This window comes from Schistocerca nitens, chromosome 4 (genome assembly GCF_023898315.1).
Source record: "Schistocerca nitens isolate TAMUIC-IGC-003100 chromosome 4, iqSchNite1.1, whole genome shotgun sequence".
Lineage (NCBI taxonomy): Eukaryota > Metazoa > Arthropoda > Insecta > Orthoptera > Acrididae > Schistocerca > Schistocerca nitens.
Window position 1 is genome coordinate 84028007 of NC_064617.1, and position 22524 is coordinate 84050530.

At 42.5% G+C, this 22524-nt stretch overlaps 1 protein-coding gene across 1 annotated transcript in view; it reads left to right on the forward strand.

Moving 5' to 3' along the window:
• The window catches only part of LOC126252609 (UDP-glucosyltransferase 2-like), a 60149-nt gene extending 38689 nt beyond the window's left edge, over positions 1-21460 (forward strand). Inside the window, exons 5-7 of the mRNA XM_049953510.1 lie at positions 2756-2975; positions 16026-16245; positions 20814-21460. Of these exons, the coding sequence (XP_049809467.1) occupies positions 2756-2975; positions 16026-16245; positions 20814-21090 (717 nt within the window). The 3' untranslated portion in view covers positions 21091-21460. The remainder of the gene's footprint in view (positions 1-2755; positions 2976-16025; positions 16246-20813) is intronic.
• The last annotated feature ends 1064 nt before the right edge of the window (positions 21461-22524 follow it).

Genomic DNA, 22524 nt, shown 5'->3' on the forward strand with positions numbered 1-22524 from the left:
GGCTAAAATTCGACACGTACAGAAACTTTGTAGGATTCAGATTAGGTAACCTCGCTGACGAGCCCTGCGAGTATTTCGTCCTCTGGGGCAGCTCCATCCAGACAGGCATTACCGTCTCGAAACAGGGCGTCTTAGCCCATTGTTCTTCTCAGAGGTCGCTGCATTGCCTCAAGTCTGTACCTCTGAAACCCCTCCGACCACCATGGGGCTCTGTAAGCACACATAACGTGTTGCCTCCCCACCTGATGTGTCTCACCACCACCAAACCAATTGATTTCCATGATTTCCCACAATACCTCATACCTGTACCTCTGAAACCCTCCAAACACAATGAGGATCTGTAAGAACATCTGACATGTTGTCTCCTCAATCGACGGATCTCACCACCACCAAACCACTTGATTTTCTTATGATTATATCGGCAACTTATGTCAATAACAATTTTGAAAACTGAAGCGGAAATCATCTCCAAAGACCATAGTTCATCGCCCAATCAATAAAAAATCTGGCTATGTGTCTACTTCCACATGGAGAACACACATTGCTAGATATCTGGGACATTGGCCGCCTGCTCTGAACTCCTTATAGATAGTTTGTTGGGAAACTGAAACTCCTGAGGCAACTGTTTTCAAGAAGGGACGTCGAACAGACGTGTAGAACTATAGACCTATATCTCTAACGTCGATCAGTTGTAGAATTTTGGAACACATATTATGTTCGAGCATAATGACTTTTCTGGAGACTAGAAATCTACTCTGTAGAAATCAACATGGCTTTCGAAAAAGACGATCGTGTGAAACCCAGCTCGCGCTATTCGTCCACGAGACTGAGAGGGCCATAGACACAGGTTCACAGGTAGATGCTGTGTTTTTGTTGACTTCCGCAAGGCGTTCGATACAGTTCCCCATACTCGTTTAATGAACAAAGTAAGAGCATATGGACTATCAGACCAATTGTGTGATTGGATTGAAGAGTTCCTACATAACAGAACGCAACATGTCATTCTCAATGGAGAGAAGTCTTCCGAAGTAAGAGTGATTTCAGGTGTGCCGCAGGGGAGTGTCGTAGGACCGTTGCTATTCACAATATACATAAATGACCTGGTGGATGACATCGGAAGTTCAATGAGGCTTTTTGCGGATGATGCTGTATTATATCGAGAGGTTGTAAAAATAGAAAATTGTACTGAAATGCAGGAGGATCTGCAGCGAATTGACGCATGGTGCAGAGAATGGCAATTGAATCTCAATGTAGACAAGTGTAATGTGCTGCGAATACATAGAAAGATAGTTCCTTTATCATTTAGCTACAATATAGCAGGTCAGCAACTCGAAGCAGTTAATTCCATAAATTATCTGGGAGTACGCATTAGGAGTGATTTAAAATGGATGATCATATAAAGTTGATCGTCGGTAAAGCAGATGCCAAACTGAGATTCATTGGAAGAATCCTAAGGAAATGCAATCCGAAAACAAAGGAAGTAGGATACAGTATGCTTGTTCGCCCACTGCTTGAATACTGCTCAGCAGTGTGGGATCCGTACCAAATAGGGTTGATAGAAGAGATAGAGAAGATCCAACGGAGAGCAGCGCGCTTCGTTACAGGATCATTTAGTAATCGCGAAAGCGTTACCGAGATGATAGATAAACTCCAGTGGAAGACTGCAGGAGAGACGCTCAGTATCTCGGTACAGGCGTTTGTTGAAGTTTCGAGAACATACCTTCACCGAGGAGTCAAGCAGTATATTGCTCCCTCCTACGTATATCTCGCGAAGAGACCATGAGGATAAAATCAGAGAGATTAGAACCCACACAGAGGCATACCGACAATCCTTCTTTCCACAAACAATAAGGGACTGGAATAGAAGGGAGAACCGATAGAGGTACTCAAAGTACTCTCCGCCACACACCGTCAGGTGGCTTGCGGAGTATGGATGTAGATGTAGATGTCCTATATCCTTAGCTGAATTCATGCGCGTAGTTCAAACCAAATGTCGACAGGTTTGGAGTGTTACTAATTGTAGCTTTATACTGGCTTAGAATGAACAATTCCTGTGTCTACAGTCCACCTCTAAAGGCCTTCATGTGGTATGTGGTGATAAATTGAATGCTGTTGAGTATGCAGTTACTGCCTGACAAGATACAAGGATTCTACCCTGCCAGAAGGGTGCACATAGCGACTTCTCTAATCAGTTCTCAGCTTTGACAAGAGACTAACCTTTGTTCACGACGAATTGGAGACAGGACTGAGAAGTCATGAGGAGGGAGCGCAGTGGTTAAGACACTGGACTCGCATTCAGAAGGAACATGGTTCAATGCTACATTCAGCCATCCAGATTCGGAGTTTCAGTGGTTTCCCTAAATCGTTGAAGGTGAATTCTAGGATGGTTCCCCCGACGAGGTAACACCAGACGTCGTTTCGGACCACGTCAAATCAGAGTTCGTTCTACGTCTCGAATGACTTGATCGTGACCTGATGTCAAGCCCTAATCTTCACTATGTGTGTAGCAAAAGCAGAGACTATTCTTTAAAAGCACATGTCACATTCTCGTCTGAACTATTAATTGCATTAATAATTTTCTTTCATTTCTTATTCTTTACGGTTGTTCTCTGATGGAGCCGTGTATTTACATGATTGTATTTGCATGTATGTATCGTTACAGTTTATGGCGCGTCTGCTCTGCAATTGCTTTGATAATACTTGAAAGTTCGGTTATTACGGGTGTTTACAACTCAGTGTTTACTTTTACGAATAGGACATACAGGACTGGCTGGACGGGGCAGAACACGGCGCCGTGTACTTCAGTCTGGGTTCCACTCTACAGGCCAGTACGATGCCAGAAGATAAAAGGCTGGAATTTCTCGAGGGTTTCAAGAAAATCCCGCAGCGGGTGCTGTGGAAATGGGAGAAGCACATGGAAAACCTGCCGCCCAACGTCAAAGTCTCAAAGTGGCTGCCTCAGCAATCTGTACTAGGTATGACACAGCTCAAGCATCAACATCACAAATACCACGTCTGATTTGAATATCTCTTCCCCGCATTTGTGTGCCTCACTGACTTAAAATTAACTGAATTTGCAAGAATCATAGATGTATCATATCCGTATGCAGACCACTTGCAGGTCTAGGCAGTGGAAACTACCCAGTCTACTCTTTGTAATGTATTGGTGCTGCCTGGAAGTGTAGCCGTGTTTATCTGGAAATAACCGGCTCGCTTGCTGACCATGAAACAAATTTTCATCAGCAGTGTTTGATCGTCTGCGGCAGGTGACTGACTGTTAGAATATCTGTCCACCAACGTGGATCATAACCTCCGTTAAATCCAAAATTTCACCATATTGTCTCATGGCGTTAAGGTACGAGACATTTCACATTGTAATCCGTCTATCAAGCCAGAATGTTAAGCCAGCCGTAACCTCAATGTTAATCGAGACGACTAGGCTATGTATTGGTATTTCACCCACTGCCTTTCTTTAGCTACATACTCGTTCAGGCATCAAGGCATACTGTCCAAGCACCAGTAATGGTCGTTCACAAGATACACATACACTCGTCATACTTCAAAGACATATTCGCCAAGTTCTAATAAAGACTCTAACGAACTAAATCCGAGATGGCCTTTTCAAGAAAACAGTGCAAATTATTTCTCTATTGGTGAAGTTCTGATTTTGTTATGGAGATGTGTTTTCGCGATGACTACCGTCTGAACTTGGATTGAACGTCTAGTCACTGGATTCGAAGGTAAGGTAAGCGAAGTAGCAAAGCCAACCTCCTGCAGATTTCGAGCATTAGAGTGATGTGATGGCCACACTTAATTATTGATAAGGGACCGTTGGTGGTCCGAGCACGGGACTCACAACCCGAACCACACGCCACTGTTAAGCACTAATGAAGGACTGGGTCCCTTACTTCGATTGCACATAATTCATTAACGTCAATCCAACACATTTATTTCAAATAACATAAATGAAGTTACATTTGAATCTGTCTGACATTAAACAGGAATAAAAAAAACAATTTCAATATCAGCTGATTTAGTGCGTGAAGCGCGAGTTAAGCCAATAACCAGATAAACTAAACAATTCTCCGTATTTCAAAAGAAAGGGAAAAACAAAATTGAATCAATACACCCCACTGACAAATATCCAAAAAACCTTAGAATACTACTCAAAAGAATACACTGAAGTGGGGAGCAGTCATTCACCCGACACATCACTTCAAGGTGAGTCAATAACACAGCTGCGTGCCCCAGAAAACTGCAAGACATTAAATACACTTCATTTGACGGATAACAAATACTCATCAACATTACGCCACTCCTGTTTGAACTGCAGTGTCCCAAAGAAACAGGCGCTTAATCTGAAAGAACAATTTTTTTATATCTTTAATTTACAGCATTAAGGAATTCCAAGAGATGTCCAATCGAACCCCCCCCCCCCCTTTCAGTTGAGGCACAAATCTTTTCCCTTTCTAGGCGGAGGCTGAGCCAGAAACACAGAATGCCATAAAAACACAGTTTTGCTGTGAAATCTTACAGGACCCACAGGGCACCCGGAAGCAGTAACAGACAATGGGTCGGCACCCACAAATAACACAGGCTAAGAGTCAGGCTGGGAGCACATCGTATGAGAACTTGTTCACATTATGCTCACCACAAACTGTAGACACTCCGGCCGAACATCTGCTTGCGGTGGCTGCTAGAAGGACGAAGTAACCAACAGGCCCACGTCGTGCTTCTCACACAGGCATCTCAATTTGTACAAACATCTAGGCCAACACCAACTTCGGACGCCCCTCTCACTGTGAGGCCTGGCACAGTTTATATGAAATGCCTTCCAGGCAACCAGTAGCCGCCGCAGGAGTTTCACGATTAGCAAACAGCCCCAGCGTAACAGACATCATACATGTGCTTACGCCCGAGCCACAACTCCGCCAGTCTCACCGGTCGCCCTAAAGGCCTAAACCGACTGCCTCTCGCCGTCCCGCGCGCCCCAGCCGAAAACGCAAAGATGCTCATGCCCGGGGACGCGCCAAAGATAACAAGCCGATCGCTGATGATCGACCAGCGATCTGGCTCAGTTGGTGAGTAGATTGAGAATGTGCGTCGTGTGACTTAACACGTAGGGGCAATGTGTTGCACTTTTGAGCAGTCATTTAATGAGTCAGGAAACGCACTTTTTAGGTTTCAATATCATCTGAGAACCGTTCACGACCATAGAAAAGCTCACTGATAAAGTTAGCTGTGGGCTACGCAGTCCTCTGTATGAATTGGCGTACATTAGCTGAAGAAATTTACAGTACTGATAACATAATAGGGTTCTCAGGAGTAACTCGTTACATATGCGGAGAGAAATCTCACTATGAGGACCCTAATAAGATCAGCAGGGGTTCTGTGGGAAATGATTGAGAACCTGGGGTATCCTGTGCTTAGTATTTGGTTTGCCTGGGCTGGTCGGAGTCTGGACCAATGCCCAGTGTTATGGTGCCTCTGGGGAGCCCGCACTGTGTTGTTCCTCACGAACACTGGTGGCCTGTTAGACTGCGTTCACACCGACTCGACCAGTCGTGCTCCGCTAATCACCACCTGCCGTGTGCGGCTGTTGACTGCTCCGTGCAATACGAGACACAGCTTACAGCTGCGATGCGACAGGAGACTAGTCCGCGAGTCAGGCAGCAACGCACGGCTTAACAGACAATAAGAAACAATCGAAGAATATTCACAGCTGCTGCCAGTCGCACAAGGGATGACACATGAAATCAGTGGGAAGTATTTTCGATATGGCAACTTTCGAGAACTGCATTGGTACAAATTTACCGACACCAAAACCAAAAAAATGGTTCAAATGGCACTATGGGACTTGACTTCTGAGGTCATCAGTCCCCTAGAACTTAGAACTACTTAAACCGAACTAACCTAAGGACATCACACACATCCATGCCCGAGGCAGGATTCGAACCTGCGACCGTGGCGCACCAAGACCATATTTGGTGTAACACAACAGCATCATCGACCTAAATTTGAAAATGACCGTGTAATCGGGTGTAGACCTAATCTCGTTGTGTTACACCGAATGAACTTACAGGGTACAATTATTGAACTACGTGAAAAAAAACTTAAACTAGTTACAAACTACGCCGTGAACGCACTTTATTCAACCTGTAAACGTCACTACAGGTATTCAGATTTAAGTTATGACATGTTCGATGTGCCTCCCATCATTGGCGATGATGTGGCGCAGACGAATAGCGAAATTCTGCGTGACCCGCTAAAGAGTCGGAACATCGATGCTGTCGATGACCTCCTGAATGGCTGTTTTCAGCTGTGCAATTTGTTTTGTGGTTATTGCTGTACACCTTGTGTTTATTGTAGCCCCACAAGAACATGTGTTCAGATACGGAGAATATGGCGGCTAATCGAGGCCCATGGCAGTGGCCTCTGGGTACCCCAGAGCCACAATGCGGTTACCAAAGTGCTACTCCGGAACATCGAAGATCCTCCTGCTTCGATGGGGTCGAGCTCCATCTTGTCTGAATCACATCTTGTCGAAATCAGGGTCACTTTGGATAACGGGGATCAAATCATCTTCCAAAACCATCACATACCGTTCGGTAGTCACTGTGCCATCGAGGAATATCGCATAGATTGCACACCACACAGTCACCCGTTGAAGATGAAGAGACTTCTCGGTCGCGAAATGCGGATTCTCAGTCCCCCAAATGCACCAAGTTTGTTTATTAACGAACTCATCCAAATGAAAGTGGGCTTCGTCGCCAAGGCGCAAGCACTTGCACATACTAATTACCATCATGCTTCGCAGCCAACCGTGCAGTTTGAACGTCCTAACGCAAAACGTTCAGAAGTTATGACGATTTCATCTGATATAGTTAAATAATTGTCATCCTGTAAGTATGTTAGTTAACAGTCCTTAATTCCATGTGTGGGATTCCGAAGTTAAGGGAATGAAACTAAATTTATTGTGCTCCTCAAAAGAAATAACGCTTTGCTGATATACGATTAATAGCCCTGTACCTTTACTCAACAATGCAAAAACGAGAATCAAGAAAATTAAATAAACGTCATATTCTGGTATTACATATAGTTGCCACAAGTATATAGTACGAATGTTGTTGAATAATAAGTATGTGCGTGAAAAATGTACTCAGTTACTCGAAATACGCTAACGCATGCAACCCATGCAACTCGTGTCATGTTATAAAAAAACCAGCCCAAAACTACATCTGTCAAACCAGCAGTCATATTCAAACATAGTTCTGGCTGCAATATTCAACCAATTCTTTTATTATAGGTTAGTGCCTATGATTTATAACATCGATTCACAAATTGGCTCACTTCAGAAAGTTATTTATTTATTTTACGTGAGAAGTCAGGATATTCGAAACATCGTAAATGCATATTGATTTATTTTTGTTTCTCAGTCGTCAGCCGTCTGACCGGTGTGATGCAGCCTGCCACGATTTCCTCTCCTGTTCCAGCATCATCTCAGAGTAGCGCTTGCAGTTTATGTCCTCTGTTAATTGCTAGATTGAGTCCAATCTCTATCCTCCTCTGTAGGTTTGACCCTCCACGGCTCCCTCCACTGCGATGTACATTATTCCCAGATGTCTTAACAGATGTTCTACCATCGTGCTCCTCATTGTTGTCAGTTTTCCATACATTATTTTCCTCTCCTATTCTCCCGAGAACCTTCTCATTCCTTACCTTAACAGTCCACTTAATTTTCAACGTTCTTTCGTAGCACCACATCACAAGTACTTTGCCGCTCTTCTTTTCCGGTTTTCCCACAGTCCGTGTTTGACTCCCATACAATGCTGTGCTCCAAACGTACAGTCTCACATATTTTTTCCTGAGATTAAGACCTGTGTCTGCCGGTAGTAGACTTCTCTTGGTCAGGAATGCCCTTTTTGCCAGTGCTACTCTATTTTTTATGTCCTTGCGCCGTCCGTCGTGGGCTACTTTGCTGCATAGGTAGAAGAAATCGTTAACTTCTTCTATTTCGTAATCACCAGTTATGATGTCAAGTTCCTCGCTGTTCTCATTTCATCTACTTCTTATTACTTCCGCCTTTCTTCGATTTGCTTTGAGTCCATATTCTGTACTCACTAGACTGTTCATTCCGTTGAGCATATCCTGTAATTCTCCTTCACTTTCACTGGGGATAGCGATGTCATCAGCGAAGCTTATAATTGATATCGTTTCAGCTTCAATTTTAATTACATTCTTGAACCTTTCTTTTATTTCCATCATTGCTTCTTCGCTGCATAGACTGAACAGCAGGGGCGAAAGACTACATCCCTGTCTTACACCCTTTTTAATGCGAGTACTTCGTCGCTGGTCTTCCATCCTTATTGTTCCCTCTTGACCCTTGTACTTAGTGTACATTACCCATCTTTCCCCATAGCTTACCCCTATTTTTCTCATAATTTCGAACATCTTGCACCATTTGACATTGCCAAGTATGATTACTATTTGAAAAGTGAACAGAAGGATTGTAGGGAAGAATGCGAACCAACACTACATTATGGTGGTACTGTTGCAGCCACAATGTCGTTAATCTAAAAATTGCAATACAACTGCGACAACATTACACTTTAAAGTATTTTTTTTTTTCAGTTTTAAAAACCCCCGCTTTGGCTTCTCCAACGACTTCGCTCATGCTGCTTTTTGGCGATCCTGCTTGAACATGTCGTCTCGAGATCCGTTATACATCTGTTGCATTTCCCACACGTCGCTACAGTCGTGAGTCTGATGTCATGAGACTGTAATTTCGGAATGGGCACTATTTGAAATTCGCGGCAATGGCGTATTTACGGAGTATGTTTGTCTGTACAGTTGCTTACTCCATGTCACTTGCGAAACAGTTTCAGTTCAGTGATACCTTACGGTTCAACGCTTGTTCAGATAAAAGCACAATTATCTAAAGGTTCAAATCTGATGCAGTTCACACGCATAGTTTTACCAGTAACCAACCGATCTGCGTCTATTGCACACGCGAAAACTGTCTTCGTTCATCCACGAATAAACTTGCAGTGACTGCTCGCATTTCGTCCATTATTAATCACTGTATTTCTCCAGTTCACATTGATAAGGTGCACATATTAATTTAAATGTTTGATCCGTGTCTTTACACCCGAAAATTCAACCCACCAGCCGACAGTAACGACAATCACCGTCTCTTGTTCGCCACCACCATATGACTCGATTCTTCGGCATCGATAGTCGAAAACAGTCTCTGTTACAGCAAAGATACATACAGGTACACACAAACGAACGTACATACATACATCATGAAAACGACATTTCGTAATGATGTGGAACGTGTCAGCTTAACATAAGTTTTCTTTACACAAAATAATTAATTAATTAATTTTTTATTACAGTTACTACATCGTATCTAAGAATTCATCTATTGAGTAGAAGCAGTCACCATTCAGAAATTCTTTTAATTTGCTTTTAAATGTTGGTTGGCTATCTGTCAGACTTTTAATACTATTTGGCAAATGACCAAAGATTTTTGCGGCAGCGTAATTCACCCCTTTCTGTGCCAAAGTGAGATTTAATCCAGAATAGTGAATATCATCCTTTCTTCTAGTGTTGTAGCTATGCACTTCGCTGCTATTTTTGAATTGGGATGGGTTATTAATGATAAATTTCATAAGTGAATATATGTATTGCGAAGGTACTGTGAATATCCCAAGTTCCTTAAATAAATGCCTGCAAGGTGATCTTGGGTGGGCTACAGCTATTATTCTGATTACACACTTCTGTGCAATGAATACTTTCTCTCTTAATGACGAATTGCCCCAAAATATGATGACATATGAAAGCAGTGAATGAAAATAGGCATAGCAGACTAATTTACTTGAAAAAAAAGAGACAGCATTGGTCGTATATTTTTTACTATTGCAAAATCGATTTTCTGTCACTGAGTGACCATCTTCAGTGCTATATTGTATAACTTAAATTGGGATGCACTGTTGTCACTAAGCTTACGGCGATCACATAGACATGTGATCGCCGTAAGCTTAGTGACAACAGTGCATCCCAATTTAAGTTATACAATATAGCACTGAAGATGGTCACTCAGTGACAGAAAATCGATTTTGCAATAGTAAAAAATATACGACCAATGCTGTCTCTTTTTTTCAAGTAAACCTGTTATCTGGTCGTGGTGCACAGGACAACATGGAGTCGCCAATCAATAAGACTAATTTACTGTCATGTTTATCACCAACATTTGCAATAATCCTAACAGCATTAAGTAGCTGAGCCTAACCGTTTCAGCAGATCATCGATGTGTTTTAGCCAATTCCATTTCTCATCAATGCACGCACCTAAAAACTTTAAGTATTCTGCCTTAGCAGCAGACTTCCGTTCATAGTCTATTCTGCCTTAGCAACAGACTTCTGTTCATAGTCTATTCTGCCTTAGCAGCAGACTTGCGTTCATAGTCTATTCTGCCTTAGCAGCAGACTTCCGTTCATAGTCTATTCTGCCTTAGCAGCAGACTTCCGTTCATAGTCTATTCTGCCTTAGCAGCAGACTTCCGTTCATAGTCTATTCTGCCTTAGCAACAGACTTCCGTTCATAGTCTATTCTGCCTTAGCAGCAGACTTCCGTCCATAGTCTATTCTGCCTTGGCAACAGACTTCCGTTCATAGTCTATATTTATCAGTGGTGTTATGCCATTTGCTGTACAGAGTTGTTTAAACTGAAACATATATGTTCTTGTAATATTTGAATGTTTTGACATTTATTGCGAAACACAATGAATAAGAGAAAATAATAGGACGAAAAATTATATATATAAGCTCACTGGGGTATATCTTTAAATGTGTAGCTTCTCTATGAAGAAACAGTTCTATAGGAAAAAAGTAGTGCAGAAACTTGAACATGACTGACCGGATCTGGAGTAAAAGTACGCAATTTCTAAGGACAAACTAGTTGTGTACTTTCAGGTGCACATTAACATCAATCTATAGATTTAACCCCGTTACTTTTATTTATTTTGCCATGTCCAATAAAATACCGAGCAAAGAATATCTCAATAAGATGCTGTATGTGTTACTTTCTGGTGTTATGCTCAGCTGCTTCGTATGATCTTGGAAAAAGCGTCATCTTGCCTAATGCCATCGCTGCTGCAAATGAAATTGGGTATTACACAGCATCGATTGCAAAATCACTTTTAGATCTAGCACACGATACAAAATGTGCCATTTCTTAGATAAAATCTGGAAGATACATTCGATGAATAGCTGAGCACAGCCAAACCTACTTCTTCTCGTGTATATTTCTGGCAGATGGGAAGTCTTTGAAAATTGTCGAATCACTGCATGTAACATAGGCTCCGACAGTAATGATGATATCTGTATCACAGATACAAAGCAATAGAATTGCAGAATATCTCCTGCAATTAAAAAAAGTGATTTGCTACGAGTTAGGTGGATGATACTTACGTGTTTTCCAGCGATAGCATCCATACATGTTGGGCTGTTGCATGCCTTTGGAGTGTTCCTCCATTGTTTTCCATGCTCCCTCTTTTGATTTCCGTAACGGTAAGTTGATCATTTTGGACCATTCGGTAGACCAAACGTGGCTCTCTATAGCACAAACAATACGGCACACAACTCTCGAGTTTAAACCACCGAATTCGCTTTCCGAGGCTAGGTACTTGAAAGTAAGAAGTGATTTGGTTATTTAAAGATTTGTAATTGCACAGGAAGAGAAGAAAATTAAAAGACTACTACTTCTTGGAAACAAAACGATTGAGGACCGAGTGAAGTGCACAGCGGTTCCACGTAAAACGCCGTACGTTGCTTTGCACAGCTTCAATTTCGTAAAGTGCAAAATATGGTGGTACGACTGCTTCCAATATTCAGCATCTTACAGAGTCAGTGACTGGAGAAACTCCAGCAGCAGAACCATCACAGAGCAACCGGTCTCGCAAACGGAAAAAAACCACTAAGATTAAATTGATATGGAAATGACTTACAGCTTTTTATCCATCCAACCGTCGAGGGAAGACAGAAAACACTTTCATTCTGAAAAATTGTTCCTACTGCCAGTCCCGGATCACTTACAAGAGATACTAAACTACTGCAAACAGAATGATAAAAAAGTTACGATAAAACGTGTTCAGTATTAGCAGGCTCAGATTTCCTCGACTAAGAGCAACGTCATGTGAGCTCCTAAAAGAGTAACTAGTTGTACAATCAGGCTCATGATTATGACTGCACTCCATGTTGACGGTATTCAGTACCAGAGTCCTCCTTCGAGCATTCTGAATCCCGACTCCATGTCACAAAATTATGAAGACGCTGAATCATTTCCGTGAGTGTTTCGCCTTTAAATGGTCAATAAAAATTTAAGTGCTGTTTGTTCTTTCCTATAGTATGAACAATCGATATGAGTTCTGTAACTTTAAAAAAATCTCCATTTAGAAACTACCAGGGTTATTGTATTGGCAGTAGTAAATTTCACATTGCATATAGTTTTGGATGAGTGTGAACATGAATAAAATTGAGCGCATACAGTTCTAAATTGTCACTATTATTTTTGTATATTTTCACTGGTGTTCAGTGCCCACTTATTCAGTACAACACAATATAAACCTTAAACAATTAGAGCAATATTGTCCGAAGGCACAAGAAAGGGAAGAAGCTTAGGACGTAACGTCCCATCAACGTAGAGGTCATTAAAGATGGAGCACCATTTTCGGTGTACACGTTGCAACTTATCTTCAGAGTTAGACAAACTCTTCAACCGATTTTGGGACACCCGGCTTTCCTCACCACCAACAGCAGAATCCCTTCTTAACAGCGACGTCTTTGCTGTCGTGCATATGCCTCCGTTACATGTCGTTTTCTTTGGCGTCAACCAGTCATTAATCTTTCCTACACAATCTAGTTGTATTGTCAACACTAAAGCGTTCATAGAAGCTGCTGTTCGAGTGTGATTAATGATGCGGAAGCTCGAATAGCACTAAGCGTTGCGCGAAGCACGCTCAATTCATAATTAAGAGGAGGAGGATGAGATTAGTGTTTAACGTCCCGTCGACAACGAGGTCATTAGAGACGGAGCACAAGCTCGTATTAGGGAGGGACCCATCCCGGCATTTGCTTGAAACGATTTATTGAAATCATGGAAAACCTAAATCAGGATGGCCGGACAGGGGTTTGAACCGTCGTCCTCCCGAATGCGCGTCCAATGTGTTAACCACTGCGCCATCCCGCTCGCTTACAATTAAGGAAACTAGAGCACTTAGTTATCAAATATAGACAAAAATTTAAGGTGGTATAAATGTGTTCTAATCAATGTTTAGTCATAAGGAACACTTTGGTTTTACTGAAGGCAGGGGTACTCGGGAAACGATTTCAGTGCTGCCGTCAGCAATGGAGGATATATTTAGTAAAACCAAGGAAACATGTCTTGAATTTGTGGATTTAAAGAAGAGTTTGGATTACTTGTAATGGAGTAAAATATTTTCCGTTTTTAGGCAACTTGATATCAGTTGCGGAGACAGAAGGGTTAAATATTCTCTCTGTGAAAATCGGCCTGTAGTAGCCAGCACATGATATCGGGAATGGGAAGGGTAAAGGGGAGGTGTAGAGTAGACAAAGAAGGAAGATGCTAGACATTCCACAAGGCACAAATATTTTCTGTAATACTTAACAGCTGCTGCTGACATCCGCAAATTCAAAGGTAAGATCAGAAAAAAATACACGAGGAACTAAGAAAAGTGCAAAACATGGGAAATGAGGCAAACGGAAACGAATGATTAGAAACCTTTTAACACGTGGCATTACAGGAGAGTGCAAAAGATCAGAATGATAGAGCGTGGGCCGGCCGCGGTGGTCTAGCGGTTCTAGGCGCTCAGTCCCGCACCGCGCGACTGCTACGGTCGCAGGTTCGAATCCTGCCTAGGGCATGGATGTGTGTGATGTCCTTAGGTTAGTTAGGTTTAAGTAGTTCTAAGTTCTACGGGACTGATTACCACAGATGTTAAGTTCCATAGTGCTCAGAGCCATTTGATAGAGCGTGAAAGCAACACAGACGTACTGCAACGAGTTCACGAGATAAAATGTTAACAAAAACCAAAGTCATATGAAGAGACACAATGGTCCGACACGAATTGTGACATGAGTCATTGCTGAAAACTGAAGGGATAGCGGAAGGAAACAATCGCAGTAACAGGCCTAACAGAACCTGGCATGATGAAACGAAGAGGATATCGTGCGCCAGGAATGTGAATTCAGTCTAACCAGCCTAAAGATTAACGGACGAAACAACAATAATCGAATTCGTGAATAGTGAAATCGTTTATACCGGGAGAGAACTGTACTTGTATTCAGTTGCCACATCCAATTAGCTAGTACACTTCTGTTTAACTGTAATACACTATGTCGGGCGTCGCTTACAAAACTCTCGACCCATCAGTCCTTGAGTTGTTTTAGTCACTACAGGGCCGTCTTGAATTTGGAAAAACTGAAAATCTCAACAGACTCCAATGGTAAATACTACAAGAGAAGCTAACGCTCAAATTACGCGGGAACTCATCCTAGGACTTTTCAAGACATACATCCTTACTTCTACGAACATTTCTCTTGATGATACGAGGGTCACTCCTCTACATGTTTGAAAGTTTTACAGTGTGTAGATACATCCTTTAGGAACAATATTTTCATTTCTCCACATAACTTCCATCCCTCTCAACTGCCTTACGCCATCTTGGAACCAACGCCTGTATACCCGCACGGTAAAATTCTGGACCAACCTGTTGGAGCCACTGTTTGAGAGCGTGCACAAGGGAGTCATCATCTTCAAACCTTGTTCCACGAAGAGAGTCTTTCAGTTTCCCAAAGAGATGATAGGCACATGGAGCCAGGTCATGACTGTAAGGCGGGTGTTTCAGTGTTGTCCATCCGAGTTTTGTGATCGCTTCCATGGTTTTTTGACTGACATGTGGCCGTACATTGTCGTGCAACAGCAAAACATCCTGCTTTTGCCGTTGTGGTCGAACACGACTCAGTCGAGCTTGAAGTTTCTTCAGTGTCGTCACATATGCATCAGAATTTATGGTTGTTCCACTTGGCAGGATGTCCACAAACAAGAGTCCTTCGGAATCGAAAAACACCGTACCCATAACTTTTCCAGCTGAATTTTTTTTCTTGGGCGAATTTGCATGATACCACTCCATTGATTGCCTCTTCGTCTCTGGTGAAAAATCATGGAGACATCTTTCATCACCTGTCACAATTCTTCCAAGAAATTCATCTCCACCATTGTCGTACTTTTCCAAAAGTTCGCTGCATACCGTTTTTCTTGTTTCTTTGTGAGCCACTGTCAACATCCTGGGAACCCACCAGGCACAAACCTTTTTTAACGCCAACACTTCTGCAAACACTTCCTTCCCCTATCCCACCGTAGCGTGATAATTCGTTCACTGTGCCGCGTCTGTCAGCAGTCACCAATTCGTTAACTCTCTATACATTGTCTGGAGTGTGTGCAGTACGAGGCCTGCCGCTGCGAGGACAATCCTGAATATTGCCGTGCCCGCTTTCATCACGTAACCTGCTTGCCCAGCGACTAACTGTACTGCGATCGACTACAGCATTTCCATACACCTTTTTCAACCTCTTGTGGATGTTTCCCACTGTCTCGTTTTTACAGCACAGGAATTCTTTGACAGCCCGTTGCTTGTGACGAACGTCAAGTGTAGCAGCCATCTGCAAGACGTGCTGTGACTGTGCCACTCACGGGAACAGGTTGAACTAAGAAAACAAGTGGGAAGGATCTATCTACACACTGTAAAACTTTCACACATGCAGAATGAAAACTGTATTTTTACAAAAATAGTGTGCATTTCTTTTGGAGTGAACCTCGATATAACAGTAAATTTGGAAAAAGAACTGCAGTACACAAATGGTTGTTAAGTGTTGATCTTCTCTTGCACCATCGATTATTGATGTATTGCGCAATTTCAGTGACCTCTGTTTTCTGGCTTACAGCACATCCGAATGTCCGCGTGTTCATCACTCAGGGAGGCCTGCAGAGCTTTAACGAAGCCGCCTATTACGGAGTTCCTCTACTGGGGATTCCTTTCTTCGGCGACCAACACCATAACGTGGCGAAAATGGTCGACGCTGGCATCGGCATTGAGCTCAAATTCTGGGACGTCACGAGAGACTCGGTTCCGGATGCCATTCGCAAGCTTATTGAAGATAAAAGGTACAATACAACAGCATGTCAGTAAATCAACGTTATTTGTAGTAGGTTATTAAGTTCAATGATCTTCTGTTTCTTGCATAAAAATGCTCGACTGCATTGTATAGCAGCTGCAGGAGTGTTTTGTGTTTTGACGATGCTGCTCTGTATACGAGGGTCATCCCAAAACAAATGCACAGTATTTTTTTAAAAATCCTTCTTTTATTCTACATGTCTGAAAGTTTTACAGTGTGTAGATACATCCTTTAGGAACTATATTTTCAGTTCTCCTCATAATTTCCATCCCTCTCAACTGCCTTACGCCATCTTGGAACTAGCTCCTGTATACCCGCACGGTAAAATTCTGTTGGAGCCGCTGTTTGGCAGCGTGCACAAGGCAGACATCATCTTCAAACCTTGTTCCACGAAGAGACTTTCAGTTTCCCGAAGAGATGATAGTCACATGGAGCCAGGTCAGGACTGTAAGGCGGGTGTTTTAGTGTTGTCCATCCGAGTTTTGTGATCGCTTCCGTGGTTTTTTGACTGACATGTGGCCGTGCATTGTCGTGCAACAGCAAAACATCCTCCTTTTGCCGATGTGGTCGAACACGACTCAGTCGAGCTTGAAATTTCTTCAGTGTCGTCACATATGCATCAGAATTTATGGTGGTTCCACTTGGCATGATGTCCACAAGCAAGAGTCCTTCGGAATCGAGAAACACCGTACCCATAACTTTTCCAGCTGAAGGTGTGGTTTTGAATTTTTTTTTTCTTGGGTGAGTTTCCATGATGCCACTCCACTGATTGCATCTTCGTCTCTGGTGATAAATGATGGAGCCATGTTTCATCACCTGTCACAATTCTTCCAAGAAATTCATCTCCACCATTCTCGTACTGTTCCAAAAGTTCGCTGCATACCGTTTTTCTTGTTTCTTTGTGAGCCACTGTCAACATCCTGGGAACCCACCTGGCACAAACCTATTTTAACGCCAACACTTCTGCAAACACTTCCTTCCCCTATCCCACCGTAGCGTGACAATTCGTTCACTGTGATGCGTCTGTCAGCAGTCACCAATTCGTTAACTCTCTATACATTGTCTGGAGTGTGTGCAGTACGAGGCCTGCCACTGCGAGGACAATCCTCAATATTGCCGTGCCAGCTTTCATCACGTAACCTGCTTGCCCACCCACTAACTGTACTGCGATCGACTACAGCATCTCCATACACCTTTTTCAACCTCTTGTGGATGCTTCCCAGTGTCTCGTTTTCACAGCACAGGAATTCTATGACAGCCCGTTGCTTGTGACGAACGTCAAGTGTAGCAGCCATCTGCAAGACGTGCTGTGACGGCGCCACTCACGGGAACAGGTTGAACTAAGTTTGAAAACAAACGGGAAGGATGTATCTACACAATGTAAAACTTTCACACATGCAGAATGAAAACTGTATTTTTACAAAAATAGTGTGCATTTCTTTTGGAGTGACCCTCATATCACGATTCGCAGTTGTGACACAATGTTAATATCTGTGAACGTTTTTCTATGTGAAGTCAGCATTGATGTCACTGACCGCTGCGAAACCTGCAGTAATCTTAATATATGGGAATGGAAACGAAAATAAGAGGCTAGAAGAGTCTGGACGCCTGTTACAGTCTAATTGCAGTGAGGACAATCAGAGTTAACATGCTGATTAATTATTTAACCGTCATCAAAAATCTATTGCTTTAGTGTGGATATGAAATGACTCCGAAGGACATTCTGCCTACAACTTCAGAACTCACTGAAAAGGTTTGGTTTATGTTCTGGGAGCTGCTCTAGCTGGTGGTATCGACTGATGAAATTTGCATCCCACAGTATCTTCAACATATCTGGTTAAAACTCAAAAACAAAATTGTCTTATTGTTATCATAGACAGGTAGCTACCATATCGAGAATCGTAAATTGGCAGGATGGCTAGCCGCGGGTTGTCGTGTGACTCGTGAAGTTATTTTGCCTTCATCGATACCAAGCGTCACAGGTAAACTCCAATAACGCCAGGATTCTTCTCTTTGTGTGATCTCTAGCTACACTCTAGCGTAGACACAAAATATGTTTAGTGTAGCACGTACAGGGTGGTCCAATGTTCGTGACCGGGCCAAATATCTCACGAAATAAGCGTCAAACGAAAAAACTACAAAGAACGAAACTTGTCTAGCTTGAATGGGGAAACCAGAAGGCGTTATGGTTGGCCCGCTAGATGGCGCTGCCATAGGTCAGATGGATATCAACTGCGTTTTTTTTTAAATAGGAACCCCCATTTTTTATTACATATTCGTGTAGTACGTAAATAAATATGAATGTTTTAGTTGGACCACTTTTTTCGGTTTGTGACTGATGGTACTGTAATAGTCACAAACATATGGCTCACAATTTTAGACGAACAGTTGGTAACAGGTAGGTTTTTTAAATTAAAATACAGAACGTAGGTACGTTTGAACATTTTATTTCGGTTGTTCGAATGTGATACATGTACCTTAGTGAACTTAGCATTTCTGAGAACGCGTGCTGTTACAGCGTGATTACCTGTAAATACCACATTATTGCAATAAATGCACAAATGTATGTCCGTCAACCTCAATGCATTTGGCAATACGTGTAACGACATTCCTCTCAACAGTGAATAATTCGCCTTCCGTAATGTTCGCACATGCATTGACAATGCGCTGACGCATGTTGTCAGGCGTTGTCGGTGGATCACGATAGCGAATATCCTTCAACTTTCCCCACAGAAAGAAATCCGGGGACGTCAGATCCGGTGAACGTGCGGGCCATGGTATGGTGCTTCGACGACCAGTCCACCTGTAATGAAATATACTATTCAATACCGATTCAACCGCGAGCGAGCTATGTGCCGGACATCCATAATGTTGGAATACATCGCCATTCTGTCGTGCAGTGAAACATCTTGCAGTAACATCGGTAGAACATTACGTAGGAAACCAGCATACATTGCACCATTTAGATTGTCATCGATAAAATGGGGGCCAATTATCCTTCCTCCCATAATGCCGCACCATACATCAACCAACCAAGGTCGCTGATTGTCCACTTGTCTTAGCCATCGTGGATTTTCCGTTGCCCAATAGTGCATATTATGCCGGTTTACGTTACCGCTGTTGGTGAATGACGCTTCGTCGCTAAATAGAACACGTGCAAAAAATCTGTCATGGTCCCGTAATTTCTCTTGTGCCCAGTGGCAGAACTGTACACGACGTTGAGGTCGTCGCCATCCAATTCCTGGTGCATAGAAATATGGAACGGGTGCAGTCGATGTTGATGTAGCAATCTCAAAACCGACGTTTTTGAGATTCCCGATTCTCGCGCAGTTTGTCTCGTACTGATGTGCGGATTAGTCGCGACAGCAGCTAAAACTCGTACTTGGGCATCATCATTTGTTGCAGGTCGTGGTTGACGTTTCACATGTGGCTGAACACTTCCTGTTTCCTTACATAACGTAATTACGCGGCGAACTGTCCGGACACTTGGATGATGTCGTACAGGATACCAAGCAGCATGCGTAGCACACGCCCGTTGGGCATTTTGATTACAATAGCCATACATCAACATGATATCGACCTTTTCCGCAATTGGTAAACGGTCCGTTTTAACACGGGTAATGTATCACGAAGCAAATACCGTCCGCACTGGCGGAATGTTACGTGATACCACGTACTTATACGTTTGTGACTATTACAGTGCCATCTATCACAAAGCGAAAAAAGTGGTCCAATTAAAACATTCATATTTCTTTACGTACTACTCGAATATGTAATAGAAAATGGGGGTTTCTATTTAAAAAAACGCAGTTGATATCCGTTTGACCTATTGCAGCACCATCTAGCGCGCCAACCATAGCGCCATCTGGTTTCCCCCTTCAAGCTAGACAAGTTTCGTCCTTTGTAGTTTTGTCATTTGATGCTTATTTCGTGAGATATTTGGCTCGGTCATTATCAGTGGACCACCCTGTATAAGAATCATCTCACGTAGCTTATGCTTTATGATGTCACCTCATTTTCACTGAAATTTATGTTCTTCAGTAGGTTTGATAATGAAAGAATTACATGGAAATGAAAAATCACTTCATGTTACCTCATAATTGGTATCGCGGAATCTGGAACGCTCCAGAAGTTCCTTGAATGATTGTGAGTTAAATAAAATGGAAATTCATTTTTGTACTTGCTTACTTTAGAACATTTTCTCTTCGGTTTGTAGAAAACCAGTTCCATCATTCGTTGTTGATACGTCATTGTAAAAACTAATAGGTCTTCATAGGCTTTCTGTCACCTGTTACCCTGTTACGTCATGGTATGGTGACTGCTCTACCATAACAAGTTTTCCCGGTTTTATTCATAAATCCTTATAGCTTCTAATATTTTCCTACCCATCTTCTGTTTTGTATTATCCGCTTGCACAGCAACGTTCAGACTCAATATTTCTCATTCTAACTTACCAATACTTAGTTGTGTTGACTCTTGTATTTACTCTTGACGAACTGTTACCACTTTTTAGGCTTTGAAAAAAAGCGTTGCCATCTGTTGTCCTCCCTTCTACAGGTTCAGCGAGAAAATGAAGCAGTTCTCAGCCGTCTATCGTGAGCATAAGGAAGAGAGCCTGCCTAAAGCCATCTGGTGGATCGAATACGTACTTCGCCACAACGGGGCTCCACATCTGCGCAGTGCAGCAAAAGACCTGACCTGGTACCAATACCTGCTGCTGGATGTCATTGCCTTCGTGCTGGCTGTAGTAGTGATCTTTTGTATAGCTCTCTACAGTATTGCTAGGTTTCTGATTTCCAAAGTGTTTAAATCTAAGAAATTGAAAAGTAATTGAGAACCTAATCTTGTGATATACAGAAGTGTCATTGGATTTTAATTTATTGAGAAACTGAGTGAGTGTCTCGAGTGGAATGGTGGAGCAGATACATGTATCTGTAAAACTCTTTTCATGATTGTATCATCTGCAATACAATGTATATAAATTTTAAAACTCATTTGTATAATGTTATGAGTGGGAAAAACTGCGATTGTGAACTACATTGACATTTCTGTAATTTAAACTACAGTTTCAGGTTGAATAGCTGATTCTAAAAACCAAAACATTTTTTATGTGTGTTTCGATCAACAACTTTTTTATGTTTGTAGACAATTTTCTAAATAAAATACTTCATCGTGTTATGTCAAGACTGAATTTGTGGAGACTTTATACTCCCATAATTTAGTTTGTTACTGTACGTTTACGAAAGTCTCCAATGTGGAAGGTTAAGAAACTATGGAGATTCTATGATTTCATTAAATAAAAACTTTCAGAACATCTCGAAGAGATTTCTTTACTTTTTTTCTACTGGACAGAACCTTTCCCTGACATAAGGAGGAGCCAGCTTTTTACCTGAATAATTTCTTGGCCTGTAAACTCATTAAGTGAAAAGGTATTTGAATTGAGGGTAAATCATAATATCTGACTGAGCGAGATGGTGCAGTGGTTAGCACACTGGAGTCGCATTCGGGAGGACGATGGTCTAATTCCGCGACCGGCCATCCTGATTTAGATTTTCCGTGATTTCCCTAAATTCCTAGAGGCAAATGCCAGGGTGGTTCCTTTGAAGGGCACGGCCGACTTCCTGCCCTGTCCTTCTCGAATCTGATGAGACTGATGACCTCGCTGTTTGGTCTCTTCCCTCAAACAATCCAATTCAATCCATACTATCCGAGAATAAAACAGCAGAAATTCCTTCGTCATGCAAAACCTTGTGAGAGTTGTGTACACTGATCAGCCAGAACATTATGACCAGCGACCTAGTATCGACATAAACCCGTCCAGGTGCTAGCATCGTCACCTGGCGAGGAATGACTGCCAGTCAGTCACACGCACAGTTTGTGTAGTATCAGTGAGCGTGCGTAGAATGGGGAAACGCGCGAACTACCTGAGTTTGGCCGAGGGCAGATTGTGATGGCTCGGGCACTTGGCACGAGCATTTCGGAAACTGTATGACTTGTCAGTAGTGCAGTTGTGAGTCTCTCCAACACTTGTAGAAACCAAAGTGAAACAATGTCCCTATGTCGTGGGGTTGGGCGACCACCACTCACTACATATGTCATAGGCTGGGCAGACTGGTAAAACAGGACAGGCGGCGAACTGTGGCGGAACTAACATCAGGCTTTAATTATGGGCAGAGTACAAGTGTGTCTGAACACACAGTACACCGAACACGCCCAACGATGGACCTCCACAGCCGACGACCCATGCTTGTGGCAATGTTAACACTAC